General features: G+C 47.4%; 1 protein-coding gene across 1 annotated transcript in view; it reads left to right on the top strand.

Moving 5' to 3' along the window:
- Window positions 1–20,497, top strand: part of DSCAM (DS cell adhesion molecule) — a 651,058-nt gene that overhangs the window by 525,101 nt on the left and 105,460 nt on the right. Inside the window, exons 15-16 of the mRNA XM_035028849.1 lie at window positions 3,225–3,392; window positions 13,600–13,670. Of these exons, the coding sequence (XP_034884740.1) occupies window positions 3,225–3,392; window positions 13,600–13,670 (239 nt within the window). The remainder of the gene's footprint in view (window positions 1–3,224; window positions 3,393–13,599; window positions 13,671–20,497) is intronic.

Raw genomic sequence — 20,497 nt, 5'->3', positions numbered from 1 at the left:
TGTTCAGCAGATGTCTGGAAAATTGAAATCCAGTCTCATTAGGTGTCCCGCAGGGACTATGTGGAGGTCACATGCTACCAGAAAATGACCTTGAGCTTCAGGGTAACACAGGTGAGGTCAAACGCCGGCCGCACGTCATGCCAGCCATGTAACAGGCCTTCGTTTATTGACCTTCACAAGGAAAATAAAAATCCCTACCTCACCAGGATGTTGTAATAATTCATTCAGATAGAGCGCTCAAAACTCTAGCTGTGCATCGGAATGACCCAGAGAGAGGCTTTGTGAAGCGCAGTTTTCTGGGCACCATTACGAAGTGATTCTGATTCAGTGGGTCTGAAAGCAGAGGTCACAAAACTCGGAGGTGTTTCCGACGTGCCCACGCATTTGGGGACCGCAGGAGTCATGTTTATAAAATGCCTAGCACAGGGCCAGGGGAGCAGATGCAACCCCGCAAACCCACTGTCTGCCCTGCTCTGGGAGCCGAACTCCACCGGCTACGACATGCAGATTTTTTTCCCCCTCTGAGCTCCCCTTGGGTTCGCCCGGTGGCAAGCACAAAGAATGATTCAGACAAGGATCCTGGCAGCAACTGTGTTCTGTCAGGGGCCCCTCTTCTGCAGTCCCAGCCCTGTCTGGACTCCGGCAATGCTGCCCCTTCCCGTTGGCCCTCCTGACCCCAGAGGGAGCAGCTCCCCACTCTTGCTAGGTGCTGGGAATCTCTAGCCCAGCTCACACCTTGGTAAATAGTCCCCTTGTGAAGGATTTTCCAGTGTGAGCTATAAGCCCTCCTCGACACCGTATTTGTTCTCTGCATCCGGAAAGCACTGTCCCCCTCCTCCACAGGGCAAGGACACCTGTGATACATTCCCCCGACAATGTCATTTCTTGCCCTTCCTGTTCATGCCCTTCCCAGCACTCTCCGTGCATCCTCCAGCTCTTGGATTCCCAAGCATGCATTTCTGTTTGGGACTTACTCCCAAGTTTCTTTATTTTGTCTGTGATACGCCCTTCCCAGTTGTACTTGCATTTCCATCTGCATTTCCATCCTCCCAAGTGTCAGGATCGCTCTGTGATTGTTCATAATGCCCAGTGTTACATTTTCCAGCACACTTTGCTAATAATCCACATCCTGCCTGTCTGCACATCAGCATCTGTGATCAGAAACAGTATTTCCGATCCCTATCCTCTTTTCTTCTGGGTAGTCACGTCCTTGTTTTATTCCTCCTTTGATGCCGTATCATTTGCCAGAAGGTGTCTGGGGATTTAAGTAGACTTTCTTCTCCTTCTCCATTCAGTTACTTTCAAATCCTCCAGGATAAAGCATTCTTTCTCATCTTCTTGATCTTTAGCTCAAAATCCTTCCTGTGTTGTTCTGAACCTTATTCTAATAATCATGATCATTGACATCATCTTTTTTTATCAAAGTGCAATAACTGCAGGAAAGAAGCTAAAAACACCACCCCTTCTTCAAGCACCTTGCACTTCCTGCCCTTTACCCCTTGCCTTGGCCACGCCCCCATGGGCTCTTCATGAGTTGATTGGCAGGAGGAGGAGGCGGTCAGTGGACATTACTACACCTCATCGGGCCTCTTTGCTGTCTCCCAGACACAACCTCGGTGAAGATGGCCATGTCTTCATGGACCTGGCAGTTCCAGAAACCTCCCTGTGGCCCGGGGCAGAGCCATCAACCACTACAAGTACCTACTGGTTAGCCACTTCTCTGCACCTTACAGAGCCTGAGGTTCCTCTCTTGTCCTAGATGTCTTCTCCAGAAGGTTTGGCTTTCTCCTTTTGAGACAGGGTCCATATTTATGTGTCAGTCCACTGGTCCTAAATCCCTCCCACTTCGGGGTCCTCTGTCGGATCACCTTCTTCTCCTCTTCTACTGTGTGATTTTTTTGTAGCATCTTCTTTTTCTATGTCAGTGTTTATCCACCTTCAGTCTTCTTGACTCAAGTGATACTTTTCCTTTTAGGTGGAAGAGTCATTGTCAGTCTTTCTTATGCTCTGTTCCCCGGTTAGTTACAGCATTCCAAGGCAGCCTGGAAGAGACACATTTTTGTACAAGTCCAGAAGACCTCTTAATATTTATGGCTACCTGTAGGCAGACCAGCCCTCTGAACTTCCATGCTCATCATGAACGTGGAAGGGGAAACGAACCCTCCCCAGGGCTCAGAGGTCTGTATGTTTGCCCTTTATGTATTCATCTGTTAAACATGCATTTATGATGCATCATCGGCTGGGCATCAGGCACTGTGCAAACACCGGGGACGTGGCAGTGGACATGGCAAGCATGGTGTCTGCTGCCATGGAGCTCAGAATCCAGCTGGGAGCACAGAACCTCGGTGAGGTTCCTATAGGGGTGGTGAGGGCCACCCAAGAGGACACCGGGGACTGTGGGGCTGTATAAGCCCCATCTCTGTGCACCACCTGAGGTTCTTGTTCTCCCACAACTGACAGCATCTCTTGACCCCTCAACCCCGGTTAGCAACCACCCAAACTCTTTCTGAAAGGAGAACCATTTACTCCTCATTGGTCGAAGCCCCAAACCCAGCAGGTACAAATTGTCACATATTCAACGATAACTCTTCCCATGAGGCCTGTGCTCTTGTGAAAATTAGCCATGGTGGAAAATATTTCCCACAAGAAAGTATTTGAGACTAAGTGTTTATGCTGGAGACTGAGATTAGTTTTTACGTAAGTATTTCATGTTGACTGCTGTGCTTCTAGAACAGGAAGGATCTGACATGGCTAGGGGTTTCGCTGGTTTTCAAATACCTTTTAGAACCAGAGTTTTTGTTTTGTTTTGTTTTGTTTTGTTTTTTGTGGCTGGGGGGCAGTGTCCAAACCATAATTCCTTTTACTATCTCATACAATGAGTGCCTTGATGTGGCCGTTTCCCAATTCACTGACGCGTGCGCCTTCCTCCTTGATATCCACCAGTGCCTCAGATGTCCCCCCAGACCTCAGCTGCCCACAGCCCTTGTCCCCCTTAACATGGGTAATGAGTGTGCAGTGTCCCCCTCTGATGGCCAACCCGCCAGCACGCTGGGAGCATTGCTTTGAGAATTCTCTTTGAGTTGTAACTATTCTTTCCTTCTTCCTTCCTATGTGTGTGCGCGCGCGTGCGTGTGCATGTTTAATTCCTACTTGTGAACTTTCAGAGGCAGAGAAAAAAAACTCACGTCTCTATCTCTTCTTTTTTGAAAAACAAAACCCAAAAGACTCCTGGGATTCTGCTCAGAGAACCAAAGATGTTTCCCCTCAGCTGAACTCGGCCACCATCATTGATATCCACCCTTCCTCCACCTACAGCATCCGCATGTACGCCAAGAACCGGATTGGCAAGAGCGAGCCCAGCAACGAGCTCTCCATCACCGCGGATGAGGCAGGTGCGTGTGAGCGGGCGAGGCCCATGTCCCGGAGCCCTGGAGCTGGCCCCCGGGGCTCACATGGCTAACACAGAATCAGGCTGTGGGCTGCGCCTGGTGGAGGCCTTTTGAAGAGTGCCCTCCATAGCGCCACACCCTGTTAGAGACGCAGACAGCGCTCTGCCTGCTACTTTGAAGGCACTGTTCTTCCAACTTCGTTCAGGGTTCTCATATGCAAGAATTAAAACACAGACATAGGAGACTACCAGTCTGGTGATATTTTAAAGAGCTGGGCCATTTTTACATTTCCTCTGTTTGAATCATGGAATCCGGGTTGACAGGAGAACCATGAGTGTATGTCTTGCCCAAGGCCCTGTGCAATCCAGGTGTGAGTGGATGGCTTAACTAGGAAATGGCAAGAATATTCTGTGTGTGAGGAGTTGGGGGGACAGCGGTAGACGATATTTTATTGACTAGAAATGTCAATATTTCTATAGTAAACTTTATTGTTCTTCCTATTCCAAAGAATTTCATATTCAGGGTTGAAAATTTAGAGGATAGAGATAAGTGTTTTGAAGAAGGCCAAACCGCTTCCCTAATCCCAGCACCTAGGGCTACCTGTGGGCGTGGTGCTATCACCTACTGAATCGTTCATCACACATACGCATGCATGCATTCTCCCTCCAACACTCGCACTTGGCTACCAGGGGTGAACTGATCAATTTGTGGGGGTCTGAGCCATTAGGCAGTGTCAGTTAAGGCTGGCTGTCAACCCACATCCTGGCGGGAGAGGAGGAAGCCAGCTGCCACTGAGGTGCTCTGGGGAAGGAAAGGTAAGGATCCAGGCCTGGCTTATCTCTTAGGAGCCCCAAACCTGGCTTTTCTTTCCCTGCCAAAATCAGAGCTAATCAGCCACTACGTACCGCTGCAGTGAAACTGGAAATTTAGACTCGGATCCCTTCTTCCACACCAGGTTTAATGTGATCATCCCCGAATGAGTGAGAGTCCATGAGAGGTTTGTTTCAGCTTTCAGCTGGGGAATTAGGGTTGTTCTTGACTTCCTTCCCTCTACCCCCTTCTCTTCAACCCTCGTTAATGGCATTCCAAAAAGTCATCACTCTTCTATACCCCTTTAGTACTTGCCTACAATTCATAATGATATCTTCCACCATCTATTTCACAAATCCTATATTATTAGACATGTCTGTTTTTTTCTGTCTTTTATTACTATAAATGCCACTGTGATGAACATCCTCTGCGGTCTCTTTTGCCACTTAAGATTATTCTTAGGTTTAATTCCAAGTAGTAGGATTGCTGGACCAAAACAAATACAAACATTTCATTCTTCTGCTATGTGTAGTCAATGCCATCCACAAGGAAGTGGGTTGAAATAGACAGTTCTTCCCGCACTGGGGATGAGCACTTCATTCTCCACCTGGGAACACATTGGTTCTTGAAAATTGTTTTTACGTGCGGGTGATAGGATAGCTTTATTCATGGGTGTCTGAGGATGAGCCATTTCTATTGCTTAGAAACTCTATGTGATTTCTCATCTGCAAAATGGACATAATGATGCCTTTCTCCTCCTCACCACAAACATACTGGATAATTGGGGGAAAGAAATGCAAGCTCTCAAAGTACTTTGTATTTCTCAGAAACAAGTGAGAAATGAGTGTCAACGTGCTCCTGCAGAAATAGAATCGTATTTAAATATTTAAACAGCCCACGAACTTCCTGGAATTTCATCACGTTGTATATTTAGGGAGGAGACGCTGCCCCCCAAATGTAATCTTGGACTCACTCCTCAAGCTTCTCCTCCTTCTTAACCCTTGCTCTGACTGCGCTCCATCTGGACATCCTTCTCAAGAGAACTGTGTTTTCCGGTGGTGCCTCTGGTGGCTGCCTTCCAGATTGCCACCATGAACCCTGCCGGGTAGCCTTTTCTTGGGCTCTCGGTGGCCCCTGCTGCGGCTGACAGTTGCCATGGCAACGTCGCTCCCCAGCCTGGAGGCCAGGTGAAGAGCCACTCCCAGCCCGGCGGCGCAGACCTGTGGTGCCACTCCCTGGCCTTTCTGCAGACACCCTCTTGACTTCCAGGGCTGGCCTCTGGGATTCGACCTGCGCGCTGGCTGCTGGTGGCCCCACAGAGCCTCTCTGATTCACTGTTCAGACGAGCTAGGGGAAAATGCAAGGAGGGGAGGAGCTAGAGCAAAGTGGAGCTCCAGAACAGGATTTGTCTTTGTCTTGGTGCATTGGTTTTGTGGCTGACATGAAGAAATCAGGGTTTCTTACTTGTGACTCATGGAGAAGGTAGGGCAACTGTCCTGGCCAAGGATCCCCTCATCAGAATTGCCTGCAGCGGCCATGGATTGCTGCCAACGCTCCCCAGCAGGGATACCCAACGACACAGCTTTGGGGAGTTACTGCCATCTCAAGGTGACCTTTTCCCATCCTTATTGCCCACTTTCCTTAAGGCCATCTCCCAAGCAGACTATCTCTCTCTCAGATGGAAGCTCCTGGAAGCTGTAGACCCACTCATTTTTATGGTAATACAGTGCCCAAGTCTCAGGCGTGGGGGACATCCCTCAGTGCCCAGCTGAAAATGTGTCTGTGAAGTGGTCAGGTCTGGGTCTTCCCCGACCCCCTCTGCTGTGAAGCTGCGCTCGACTTCCTGTGGCCCCTTCCTGCCCCCTGTCCTCTGCATGTGTGCTGTGCCCTCTGTCTGGAGGGTCTCCCTGGATGACATTAGTGCCTCCTCCCCCACCGCTAAGTAGGAATCCTTCTGACAATGGCCTTTGAGGCATGTCATCCTTTCTGCATGGACCTCAGGGTCCTGGGTGAGGCTGTGGCCCCCTCAACATGAGGGGCTACAGGCTGCTCTGGTTTCCTTCTTCATGTGTGTCCGGCACAAGGCAGATCTTTCATGGAAATCTCATGTGGGAGGAATCTTCATAAAGATGCCTCACTGGATTGTGTTAGAAGGGTGTGACAGTGATTGTGTGTGTGTGTGTGTGTGTAGAATGTATTTGCACTGAAATTTTGAAGGGTCTCATAAAGAAAGAAAAGTAGAGGAAGGCAAAAGGGAAGGGCTTTGGAAGGTGGAGGAAGAAAGCACACCCCGCCGGAGCTCTAAGCCTGCAGGAATCATCGGGGCCAGTAGCCTGAGATTCCCAGCCCTGTCCCGGTGGGCTGGGGCTGTCCCGGGTCACAAACTGCAGCCCACAGCACAGCAGGCCTGAGCATCTGTTTGGCTTGGGTCTGCCCTACTGTAGTGCAAATCGTTCGATTTAGGCACCAGTTTTTGAAATCGGGAAAATTCAGATCAAAATCCAAATTTTGAGTTCCTCCTGAGTGCCTGCTTGGCACCCATCAGCTGGAGCCAAGTATATAGAGGTTAACTTGAGGCTGACCGTAGCTCCCCTCAATTAATCATCATCCCACCCTTCTTTCATTTAAGAATTCAGCGAATTCCAGCCCATGGGCCAAATCCCCCCTACAACCCTCAAGCAAAGAATAGGGTTTACATTTTAAAAAGACTATGTAACAGAGAACTCCCGTAGCCTACAAAGCCTAAATATTCACTATTTGGCCCTTTACATAAAAATTTTACAGATCCCTAACTTAGGTCTTGCCATGGTGGGAATTTGGGTTTTGGATTCCTGTCATATATCCCATCCCAGAGCTTAGTGAAGAAGGAATCATACCATCTGCACAGCATCCTTACCTAATGTTGGAAAACAGCATTTTCCAATGCAACCACACCCAGGGCATTTTCTTCTTTTTTTTTTTTTTAATGTTCTTTTTTCTTTTTTAAGATTTTTATTTATTGAGAGAGATAGTGATAGAGAGCATGAGAGGGGGAGAGTCAGAGGGAGAGGCAGACTCCCCGCTGAGCAGGGAGCCTGATGCGGGACTCGATCCCGGGACTCCAGGATCATGACCTGAGCCGAAGGCAGTCGCTTAACCAACTGAGCCACCCAGGCGCCCCACCCAGGGCATTTTCGTGTGAAAGTGCATGGGGGTTTTATCATACACCCAATGCACTCGACACGAAGCAGGGTTCTCACTGTCCAGCACTCTCCTCCCGACTCCCCTCAGCAGCCCCTGACCCAGAAGGTGAGGGAGGAAGTGGAGACACTGTCAGGAGTCCACGGGATTAGATCCTAACGGACCAGAAATGCACTGACTCTCCAGGTTCCTTCAACCCCCAACAGCATGTCACATCCGCAGCTGACCCTCACCAAGACCAACTTCCCTATTAGCAGCTGTGCCCTGAAGGTCACATGTCGCCTAGCGCCTCGGCCCAGGTTTGGGATGGCTGACCCCTTCACTGTTTTCATTTGAATCTGCCCCTAGAACCTGGAAGTTCGGTTACGCAGGAGCTCACTGAGAAACCACTGAGTTTTTTCAGATGCATCCGAGAGTGGAAAGTCGGGATTACGGAAGGGTCACCACATGGAGTCGTTGGGTTTCCCTTGGATCCAGCACTAAATTAACAGCCCTTTGTACCAGTCCTGATCACATTCCAGAGTAGCAGCTCCAATCTAGAGGAAGCGTTGCCTCTGTGTGCTGAGCTGGGGGTGGAAGGGGAGAGGATGTGATGAGGGCTTAAGGAATAAAAGGCATCCACATGTAACAATAAATGTGAAACGTGGTGCCCAGTAGGGCCCGGTATGGCATCAACTGTGTTCCTCCAGGGGACGTCAAATACACAGGGTCTGCCCCCCCAGGAAGAATCAGGCACGCCCTGTGCCTGAGCCTTCAGCAATCTGCTTCCGTGGCCATCATTTTTCTCCAGCATCCATTTAGAGACTTTGGAAATTAAACCAGAAAAATCACTGGATGCCTTGCCACTCCTCATTCATGCCCTATATACACTCACTGGCTAACCTAGAATGTTCTGGAATGTTTTGGAATGTTCCTCCCCCACCCCACAGCTCCTCAGGTGTTTGGTCAAATGGCATCTCTGTGAGTCCTACTCACTATTTAAAGTCCGACCCACGGCCCACTCTGGCACACTTGGCCCCCTCCCTCCCTCAACATTCTCCTTTGTAAAAATAGCATCACATCACCATCAACATAGCATATAATTTAAATAAAATTTAAATTTAATTTAATTTAATTCTAATTTTAATAAAAAATAAAAAATAATGAAAATAAATGAAAACATAAATAATAAAACATAACATATAATTTACCAATTTATTTTGTTTAGATCTATTTTGGGTCCCTCCCACAAGGGCAGGAATAGTTGCCTGTTTGGTTCATTGCCATATCCCAACCACCAAGAACAGTGTTTGGCACATAATAAGTGTTAAATAAATAAAGAGCTTAAATTAATAAGCTACTTACTTGATAAATAGCTATTACATGAAGTCATCTTTTTCCTGTCTAGGGGTCAACTGTTCTTTGTTCAATGTGATTTTTATCAAACATCGTCTTGGTCTCCTCTGCGTAGCCAAGAGCATCATTCTCACCCCTGCTGCCTCCAGCAGAGGTAAACGTGTCTGTGGAGCCCACTTTTGTACCCTAGTCCTTGCTGACTTTTGCACCGGCGCATAGGAAGCCCTCATTAAATCCGCCAATAAGGGAACCAGAGATAGAAATTTGGGAGTGATTCCCACAGAGATGGTTCAGCCAGGCTAAATGACTGATTTGGTGCCAAGACTCTGCATTAAGCCAGGAGATGGCTTCGTGGAGGAGAGGGTATTTCGAGGGGCAGAGGGGAGTGCTGAGGCTGTAGTCTTGTGTTCACCGATTGGAAGTGAGAGAGAGGACCATCCATGGAGACCATTCATTGAGAGTGACTGTCAGGGAAGCAGGAAACAGGAGAGGAGCAGGTTCAGGAGGTGAGGTGGGGATGCAGAGAGAGGGAAGCAAGAGCAGAGGTCTACGTGTCTGGCAGTTAGGAAGGGTCTGTCATCCTGTGTCTTGAGCCAAAAAGAATTCATAAAAGTTGCCTTGCCTAGGAAGAGCATTAGGAACTGTACACACCATCTCCAATTATTACTGTTTCGTAGATCGAGCAGTTTGGGCTCCTGTAGAAATGCAGAGATTATTTATTTTGGAAAATCACATTCATTATTAATTCTTACCTCCTAGCCTTCTCCTCTTGCAAGAAAAAGCGACATATTCTGGTTTAAAAACAGAAGAAGAATCTATGCTTTCTATAGATAGTATAGCTTCAGTTCAAGAACATGTAAATAAATTCTTAAATGTCAGATGTCAACACAGTTTTTAAAGTTAGTTAAACAAGTGAGTACCTAATGGTTGATCTTGAATCCTTTCAGCTTTTGGGAATTCAGTCTGCCTTGGATTAAATTTTAGAGAAATTACAGAAATTGTCTGTTTGCCAGGAGATGAGGACCTATGGAATGATTACAGCTCAGGAGCTATAAGGAAAGCATGAAATTTCTGGAAGCAGACTCATTATATATATATATATATAAAGCTTTTCCTATAATGCTTTAGAAAACTTAAGAGTGGAAAATTCAGTTCCCCAACAAACAAAAACGCTTCCTAATTATATTAGGCATGACTCTAATGTGTGAGTATAGATTGTATTCTTTTGGCGTTTGTCTTTGACATTGTTTCTACAACTTTATTTTTGAGAGAGGGGTCTGGACCAGATTGGAAAAACAAATTCTCCCCAATTCATGACTGCATCATTGACTTCAAGGTTTCTGGTAGAATCAAGACCATTTTGTAAATGCTATCCTCCTATCTTTGTTGCTAAGCCTGACTGTATCTCATCAAGGATGTGAAGCCACCCACCACCACCACCCCCCCGCCCAGAATGATGCCCCCAAAGGTCACAGGCCAGACACACTCAAAGGATGCAGGGTGAGGTGCTGCCCCCATCTTACCTCTCATTCCTCACCAACAGGTTCTTCTTTAAGTCTGATTTAGCACAATTAAATTAAAATAACCAAGCACCATATAGCTGTCAGACCTCAAAATCACTTTTTCAAGAAGGATGTTCGTGGATGAACCCCGTGCTTCTCGATGACCACAGAGTTTTCGGCTGAGAGAAATCTGCTACACGGGTTTTCACTGGAGCTCGTATCAAAGGGCTCCTGCGTGAAGGGAATGACCCTGTGAGCAGAAATTAGGTACAGAGCTGTAGGAACGATGATGGCAGGTGGCTGGATGCCTGTCCCTCCCTCGGTCCCTGCTCTGGAGTCGGCTTCGCTGCTAACGCAGCCTTCTCACGTGAGGAACCATGGATGGACCCAAGAGGCTGCAGCACCTCCCGCAGACCAGCGGTCCCCGTGACCTGCCGGGTTGAGAGAGGTGTGCTCCGCGTTTCAATGTCTCACAACGCTTTACCCTTCAAGGCAGGGACTTGCTCCAGACCCAGATCGGGAGGCCGTGCAGCTCAGAGTAGGGGGAGGACAGCCTGGGGCAAAGGTGGCCCTGAGCAAGTGCCCAGTGCCCCTTGTGATTGTGATGGTCCCCACGCTGAGGTGCGGGGAGACTGTGGGGGTCGCCCAGGCGTGAGCAGGCAATGCCGACAGAGGGAAAAGAAAGCTCGAGGACAGAAGGTCAGATCTGCCCGGGGCAGGTGTGTTTGGGTTCCACTGAGATGTTGGCCACGGCTGGGACAGGGGGGTGCATCGGGGATGGGGGTGCAGAACAGAAGCATGCAGAGAGAGGCAGGACCCAGAACACAGGGAAGTTAGTATGATGAGTGAGTGGCTTGAAGGGTGCTCTGGGCCCATGTCCCCTTTAAAAGAGGTCAAGTGGAAACCAGAATCAATGTTTAGGACCCAAATAAAAACTGGCACCAGCCACAGATGCAGGACTGGGGCAGGCTGTCTGGTGAGGCTGAGCGCCTCAGCGGGGACAGTGGCAGACCAAGCACAGAGAGGAGACACGCAGAAGAGAGACGCCAGGCTGGCGGTAGCAGGACGGAACGAGGTGTGGAGAAGGAAGCAGATTGCAGACCTGACTCCTCCTCTTTCTCTCCCGGCCCTTGTAAACATTTCTGATATCTCCAATTCCCTTCAAGTTCATATTTGGAAAACAGAATGAACCATCTTTTCCGGCAAACCGGCTTCCTCTCAGCATTCTCACTCTCTCCTCCTGGTCCCACCAGCCCTGGCCTCTGGAGTCAGTCCCCGCCGCGCCCCCCCCCCACCCCCGCGCCTTCTTGCTCATCTATGGAGCCAGAGGGTCCTGTTGCCCCTCCCCCGGTAGAAGTTGGGCGCCTGCTTCTTCCTGCCCAGCGCCAATGCTCACCCCAGTCCACTTGCACACTCTGTCTGCACCTGTCGATGCCCTCATGAAGGCCCACACGCAAGCTTCCCCCCGTGTTATGTTCACATGCCAAGCTGGGGCTCCGTGTCCCTCTGTGCTGTGCAGGGCACACATTTCCATTGGCCACTACCATTCCCTGAGCCCTGTGTTCCTAAAGCCACGGCCCTCCTTCCTTCTCCCATTCTGATTTGCTGACTTTGTCTATGTTTTTATTTTTATTTTTTTTTAAAGGTTTTGTTTATTTATTTGCGAGAGAGAGGGAAAGAGAGCATGAGCCAGGGGAGTGAGGGGCAGAGGGAGAAGCAGACTCCCCACTGAGCAGGGAGCCCGATGCGGCACTCGATCCCAGGACCCTGAGATCATGACCTGAGCCAAAGGCTGTCGCTTAACTGACTGAGCCACCCAGACGCCCCTGACCTTGCCTCTTATTATTTGCTAAGAAACACGCTTTATTTGCTAACAAAACACAATCAGGTTTGAACCTGCTTCCCTCAACCAGCAAGTCCACCAAAAGCTCCCCTGTTGTTTCCTCCCTTCTCCCACCGCAGAGATGGTCACTCTGATGCCCCGGGACCCCACCACCTCCATTCCTGATCGTACCCTTGCATCTGTGCTCAGACATTGTTCCTTCAAGTGTACCTTTTCTTTTCATTATATGAATTTCCCCCTTTACCTCCCCTTGTGTCAAAAACCCAATGAAAATAATTATTATTGCTTGTATTTACCGAGTACATTATTTTCATAACAATCCTATGGCATGCATTTTATTGTCCTGTTCTATAAAGAAGGAAACTGAGACACAGAGAAATTAAGTAACCACACAGCTACTAAGTGATAACAGCCAGAATTTGAACTCAGGCAGAAAGATTGAAACACCCATCAACTTAGCAACTCCATCCGGGTATTACTCAAAACTTCTTCTCCTGAACCAAGGAGAGCATGCTTCCCTTGACCTTGCCTCTCCCCTAATCTGACCTTTATCTTTACCCTTCCACCGACTTTCAAACCCTTCAAACCAGTTCACATTCCCTACTGCTGCTTCCTCATCTGCCCTTGTGCTCCTCCCCCTTCTGCAAATGGACATCTCCACGTCCACAGAAATGGTCCCTGTGCAGCTCAGATGGTAGAGCCGTCGATCCCACAGCATGTTTTCATCAGGAGGGGTCTCTCCCTCTGAGTCCTGAGTTTCCGGTTGCTTCTATTTCTTGGAAGATGCCTGAGTGTCCACCACGCTGTAGGCTGGTCTTTCTTGCAATGCGTGCATCTGCTATTCTGGTAACGTGTCAACTCCTGGTGGACCAGAACGTGTCCCACCTCTTAGTTCTGTACTGAGTGCCTGGTGCTAGCATGTTTCTGATACCTAGTGACAGACTGGAACTGGAAGGTAATTGGAATCTCTACAAGCATTGGAAATAGGGTGGTGTGAGTTGCACACTTTGGCTCTCTAACTTTGCTTCTGCCTTCGGAGGCAACGGCCCCTACGTCATGAGAGTTTTCAACCAGAAAGTGTGAAAAACCAAAGCCATCAAAGGGACTCGGAAGCAGAGGAATCCTGATTTTTTTTTTTTTTTTTTGCCCCAATAGCTCTGCACCACCTGAGTGACCCCAATGCCATGTCCCTAAACATGACTTCTGAGGGAAAGAGAAGGGTCTTCGACAAGTCCCACAGGGTTTCATAAAAGCCATCTTCTCTTACAACTTCCTGTCCTACCTAGAAACTTGCTCAGACTTGAGGTTTATTAATCACGGTGTCAAAGGCATGGTGAAGAGGAACACAAGGACAGTTCCTCAAGGTTCATTTTTCCTGGGAGCGAGTACGCACCAGGTGAATTCAGCATCCAGCGACTTGGCCACATTGACAAGCTTCTCTGCGCTGCCAGGGGCCTGTCTCCTGGGCCTGTGTGTTGTGTAGGTGTCAGTCTGCTCTGGAACTCAGTTCTAACCGGCCCGTGGGTTTTGGTCTTTACAGCTCCTGACGGCCCACCTCAGGAAGTTCACCTGGAACCCCTGTCATCTCAGAGCATCAGGGTCACCTGGAAGGTAAACCAAGCAAACACTTGTATTCCTGGCACTTTGTTCGCGGGGTGAGCACCTCACGCACGTTACGTGTTAGGAAGCCGAGACACTAACATTTTGTGAAACTTTGGTTTTGCAACGTTAGAGTAAAAGCCCTTTTCTTAACATCCAATATGTGTATCCACATTTTGAATACTTGTGCACAGAGAGTGGAGTTGTTATGTCTTGTTTTCATTCTTTGAATTTGACTGGGTCCTAAGAGCTTGTTTCTGCACAAATAGGGGAGCAGAAGTGCTCGGCACTTCTAACTTGAGTCCAGGGGAAGCTTTTTCTAAGTGCTTTTACAAAGTGGCAAATCCGAGTATGGCGGATAGTCCATGGAGCTGGCAGAAGGGACCGTCGCCCTCACTGTGCCACCAGCTAGCGGTGTCCTTGAGAACGCCCTTCTCTTCCTCCTCAGCGAGGTGGGCTGTGGAGCCAGCTGCCGTCCAAGGCAGTGGAGCCCACATGTGGCTGCAGATGTGGACTGGCCGCTGGCCGGATGAGGGCTTGCGGCCGGTCACTGGGAGAGACACCCTGAGCTGCAGAGCAAACAACTACACACGCAGCATGGTTTCATCCGGCCGCCATGTTTTTCATAGCAAAGGCGTTGCTGAAGGAAGCAGCGTTGGCTTACGAGCTGGAGCAAGCTGGTCACGAGGGGCGTGTGAGGTGCCACCGCCCCAGGGTTCTTGACCTCACTAACCTGGGGGGGGGAAACTGTCCTGGGAATTCATCATCCCTGGATGTGCTCCTGCAGATGATGACTGTAGACTCTCCCCGGAGTGCTCTTGTTGGGTCCAAACTTGTGTGAGTTGCACTGGCTCTTCCAGGTCTGAGGTTCCCTCTCCTCTGCTCTCACCCTTTCCCCCTGCGTTCGCACTCAGGGCAGAGGCCAAGCCGACAACCACAGCGGGGTCCGCAAGTGGCAGGCCCCTAAAACCATTGATGACCTAACGCATCACGCCTCTTGTGGGTGTTTTCCTCCTGGTACCAGCTCTTTCGTAAAGGGAGCTGCATCTATAACAAAAAGGGCTCCCGGTTGTCAGGGTGGCGCCTCTCTTCAGTGCCGAATCCACAGCCCCTTCGTGCGAGCTCTTGTACCCCAGCCAGTGGTTGGCCCCTGCAGACAGCAGGCCGGGACTGCTCGGCCGCACAGCCAGCACAGGCCGGGCAGCGTGGGAAGGGGTGGCGTTCCTCTCTGTGAGCATGTCCACCAGCAGCGAGCGTCACATGCTGTACAGTCAAAGGCGCTCAGCAAGCCATAACCCTGTACGCATCCCGGCCGTTCTGCAGACGGAATGCTGACTCACTCGGTCTCAAATTAAAGGCTCTGTGAGGCTTCATCCGCGGGCTCCGCACAGCCTCACGCTTTGCCGCTGAGAAGGCTCAGCTATTCCTGTGGCCCCTAAAGCTTTCTGGGTCCTGCCTGAGAAAGGTATCTGTCCACAGAGCTCGTATGCCCCAAAATGGAAACTTTTGAGACTTTCTAGGCATGGCCTCCTTTCTGTCTCCAGAGGAGAAAAAAGGCAGAAGTCGGTGAATTGCAGCGAAATTTCTTCTTAGTGTTGAGAGAATGGACACGCTGTGGGCTATGGACAGAAAGCCTGGCTTCCGTTAGATCATGAGCCGGTCGTAATGCACAGTTCATGGGGCAGTGGCTTCTCTCAGAGCAGCAGGCTGATGTTGTGGGGCCTGTCAGCGTGCAGACAGGTGTCCGGATGATTTTACAGACTGAACGGGGTAAGGACCCCCATTCGCTGGCTTGTCATTTCACGTCGGCCTGATTACGTAACGAAAGTGCATCACTGATTTCACTAAACTGTGTGCTTTTATCTACAATCCAAAGTATATGTAAAGGACAATATGCTGCATGAAATACGCCTTGATTTTATGGTGTAAAAGCCCCAGATTTGCATTTTGTGTGAGGAAACTGACCAGAAAGGGAAAGAGAGAAGGAGGTTAAGAAAGAAAGAGAAATCACATTAACCCAGAGAGGGAGCCCTGCCCCAGTCAGCAGGATAGAAATACCGGGGTCATGGGAGGAGCGAACTGGAAACTCATTCATGGTCACAGGACAACCTACAGAAGTAAAAGATGCGCTCAGGGGAGAGAGGCGACAGAGGGGAGAAGGGTGCCGGGGCTTTGGTGGGAAAACAGCCATTTTAGACTCCCGACCTCTGAAAGGTCCCGGGCACTCTGGAGACTAAAGGTCACACTGGAGCTAGATATTGTTTGTCTAATTATTGTATAAGCAACACTTCCGTGACATATCCCTTCTAATGAACAAAATAAACAACACAATCCTCCTTTTTATTTCAGCCATGTCTTTCACCAAGGAAAAGTTTCAAATTTTTAAAATTTCAAGCTTGGTGAAGGTTCCCCATGGCCCACTGAATGTCAACCGAGACCTGTTGGACTCCCGAGGCCGTTCAGCATTGGCTGCAGGCTGTCACCCCCACTTTGCCCCTGTTCCAACAGGCCATTCATGTGCCCACAGTTGGCATCCCCCTCCTCCTTCACTGTCAATGACGACACTGTTTGTAACACTCCCCACTGCCCCCCCGTCCAGTCCTGCATGAGTCTGGGAGTAATTGTCTGAGCCCCTATGGGACCCTCACTCTTGGTGACAACTCAGTGAGGCCCCCATCCCACAGGTTCTACCTTCCGTCGCTTGTACCTCCTCTGTGGTTTGGAGAGCTGCTTAAGGTCAGGGAGGACCTCGTTCCTCTCTGGTCCCCATTGGCTGACGCACTTGCACGAATGAATGAGTGAGTGAACAAATGATTAGATGAGGACATCTTCGAGTTGAGAATGATGAGGTCCACAGCCCAAGGGTTCCAAATCACATTCTGCCTTTTAGAAACTGCCATAGAGAAGGCTCCCAGCTCTGAGGAACTCCGAACCCCGGGCTGGAATATCGTGAGGGTCTAACTCATGCTGCAGGGAAGTTCCCCTGAGCCTACCGTGGCGGGCGCCCAAAACCACCATCCCCGCTCCATGGAGCGCACAGACCCACCCCTTTACGTATGAGCTCCTACTGTAATTTATCGAAAAATAAATGACAGTAATGGTTCAAAAAATTTGTTAAGTGTCAGAGGAAATGGCCCTCTGCACATCACATCAAATGTCAGCCTTCAGGAAGATGTCCAAGAACCAGTGCCCTATTAAATCAGGCTTTTAATAATTTTAAGTATTTGGAGTTAAATAAAAATGCTGAGCAGTGCCTTGACAGGAACTCGAGAGATAGCATAAGAAGGGAAGAATGAAGGGGAGAAATCAGAGGGGAAGACAAACAATGAGAGACTATGGACTCTGAGAAACAAACTGAGGGTTCTAGAGGGGAGGGGGTTGGGGGGTTAGGTTAGCCTGGTGATGGGTATTAAAGCGGGCACGTATTGAATGGAGCACTGGATGTTATATGTAAACAATGAATCATGGCACACTACATGAAAAACTAATGATGTAATTTATGGTGATTAACATAACATAATAAAAAAAAGATAGCATAAGTGGTTCTAAATAAATTAAAAGGAAGTAAATGATAATATTCATTTTCTAACTTTTGTTCCTCCCCTTTGGAACACAGAAGGGTTTGCAAAAGCAAATACAATTTCTTGCAGTTTTTGCTGTGGTTATTCAGAATCAGAAAGAATATGGGGGCACCTGGGTGGCTCAGTCAGTTAAGCACCTGACTCTTGATTTCAGCTCAGGTCACAGTCTCAGGGCCGTGAGATCCAGCCCCACGTTGGGCTTGGAGCTCAGCTTGGAGTCAGCTTGCCCCTTTCCCTCTGCTCCTCCCCACTCCCCTCAAATAAATAAATAAATAAAATCTTAAAAAATCAGAAACAATATTTAAAGTTACTGATTATTGATAATATATTTGATTAAGTACCTGAAAATCATAAACCTAAAGGAGAATTCTTTGGCTTTTCAGAAAATTATGGTTTAATCTACCTCCCTAAGTGTCAGAATACTGACAGAGCAAGTCTCTTTTGACAGTGCCTGTCACTTTCTCTTCTGGTCAGTCTCAGAATCAACTGATCCCATGTTATTGCAAATAAAGGACAGTTTGATTGCCTGCTATCTGTATGTGTTCATAACATAAAATCTTAAGCATCTGAAATATTTAACTATCACAAGTATCTCAAAACATTTCTCCAGGGATGCAATTTAAGGCAGAGATTTTTTTTCCTATTGATATAAATATTTTCTTTTGTTTTGAATGAGAAGTCTTTTTAGAGCCATACGCTATCCCAAAACTATGAAATTTTCAATCGTTTAAATATTACAGTGCTAAAAACTGTTGTCCAACTGATGACTCAGGACAAAGTCCTGAGAATGATCTTGCCACTTTCTTGCCCCTCTGTATCAAACCCTCTGGCTAGATTTTGTTTGGGATGAACAATGTTGCAGAAGAGATACCTGATTTGCATAAAATTTGAACATTGCATATTTAGGGATTTGATTAAATTTCAGTAATCCGAAGAATACTTTTAACTAAAACACCACATCTGCACAATCCCCAGTAATTCCAACTAATTGAGGCATCATTGCAATATGTTATGTTTCCCAGATGAGCTCTTACAATGGGAAAATGGCTTAGCTTGTCATTTAAAAGCAGAGCTGCCTTATTGCCAGTGACCTTCATCATAATGATTTAATAAACTGCAGGCTCCACTTGACTCCTGCATCTAAATCCCTCTACCCAGGAAATGGCATGCCACATTGGAAAAGGACTGTCTTCTGAAATGCTATTTCCTGGCTGGGGTCCCTGGGAAAGCAGTCTTTCTGAACATTTGCTCTCAGCCAGACATTGTGCTCAACTTTGCATGCATTATGCCGTTAGATCTGTGCATTGGGTATACTGGGTTTCGTACAAATTCTTGACATTGAAGGGATTTGCCCAAAATCTGAGGGCTTGGGACTGTCAGGTCGAGGACCTTCACCGAGATTTTTCTGACTGGTTTCTAAGCAACCCATAAGCTAAGGTACACAAAGTGCCAAGATTGTGGCTTGTGCATAGTGAGGTTCAGCAAATATTAGTTTCTTGTCCTGTTCCTTCCAACTTCCTGTTATAAATTTTACTTGACTTTAATATTAGAGAAAATAGGAAAAATGTAATTTCTACCTTATCCCTCTTTCTTTCCAAATGTAAACTTAGCCTTAGCATAACTGGAGTAGTAAGTCAACACCCCTTTTTCCAACATCCATTGAAATTCAAAAGGGTTGCCTTGAAATTAATTTTACTTCATTCCTTGACTCTCACTTTAATCCTCAGGCTATGAAAAATTACAAAATTTACACTTCTTAATCAATTTGTTCTAGAGTTGGATTTACAGCAGCTTTATTAAAAATCCCAATGACCAACATGTCTTACAAATATTTAAGGAACTATCAGCCCTTCTCATATTAACAAGTCAGCCTCTTTCCCCTCTAACAAGAGAGGGAAAATCCAAACTGATTTCAAAACCTCTTGGTTGTCCACATACCCTATGATTATTTTCTCTCAACTTCTGACAGTTGACTAGCTCTGTGAGGGTAGAGGGCATATTTTATTTTGTTTGTTTTGTTTTTGTTTGTCCACCATATCCCCAGTAGAAGTATATTTAAATATTTGTTAAATGAATACATGAGCCATTCCCATTGTATACATTCATGTTAAAACATTCATATCAAGAGGGGCTACCTTTTCTTTTGGAAACCCTTGGGCTATATTCACATCTTACTTTTTTGTGCATGTATAAAATATACAGATCCCTTTAATAAAACGACTCATTGCTTATTTGCCTCACTTGTATATTTGGCATCCCTCTCCATCTATCCCTTGGATTAGCCCTCCTGGTTTAGCCGTGTGATTGGCCTTCACCAGTGACCCTCGTTCTCTGTCCCAGAGAAGAGCCTCAGGCCAGCCTCCCAAAGGGTCCTGGCTGGCCTCCCAACCTACGCAGGCAATTCTCTTGGTTCCCAACCCCCAAGTGTAGCAAAAAGATGCTGGCTACCTTTCCAAAGGCTGCTCAGCTGTCAGAAGTGTCGATCCAGGTCTGACACCAGGCATGCTGGAGAGCTTAGCTCAGACTCAGTAGAGGAGGCACGTCCCAGGGTACTGCTCCAGTTAATTGACCCTGACAGGACGCAAATTGGGCTTGGACTAAGGACTAGGACCAAGGCCATCTCCATTCATCGGGGCAGTCCTTTCAGATGGTTTATTCTGAAAGCTTCACACTGAGCCTGGATGAACCTGACAAGGCAAGGCGTCTGTGAGCAGGCACTTCCGTGGTTCTGTTTCAGAGCTGTTAGATTATAAACTGCTAGGTTACAGTGAGTCAGGAGGCAAGGATGGTATTTTTGCCTTGACAGAGAACATATTGTCAAGATGCAAATATGAACAACGCGTAAGAATCAGAGGTCATAACTAAAAGAGCATTCTGGACATTAATTGATGACCAGCCATAAGTCTTTCTTTGTCTGATACATCAACATCACATTTTACGAGTCAGTTAGATCCTAAACTTGGGACATGAGGTTAAAAATTGCTCGTGGTTGAATAATATTGAAAATTACTTGTTTATTAAGTACACTGTGCATAATTTTAGCTATGAAATCTTACAGGGATATATATGTATATGAATATACAATACTTTCAGTGTAAAATGAAGACTATTTACAAAAATATCACCGGACAACACTTCATTATGCATAAAGTAGGATTAACATAAGTTAAATATATCTATAACAAATTGCATATAAGAATAATAATAATATAATATAATATAATATAATATAATATAATATAATATAATATAATATAA

Source organism: Mirounga leonina, unplaced genomic scaffold (genome assembly GCF_011800145.1).
Source record: "Mirounga leonina isolate KUSES-001 unplaced genomic scaffold, KU_Mleo_1.0 Mir_205, whole genome shotgun sequence".
NCBI classification, from domain to species: domain Eukaryota; kingdom Metazoa; phylum Chordata; class Mammalia; order Carnivora; family Phocidae; genus Mirounga; species Mirounga leonina.
Note: the sequence above shows the minus strand (reverse complement) of the source record. Positions and strands in the feature narration are given on the sequence as shown.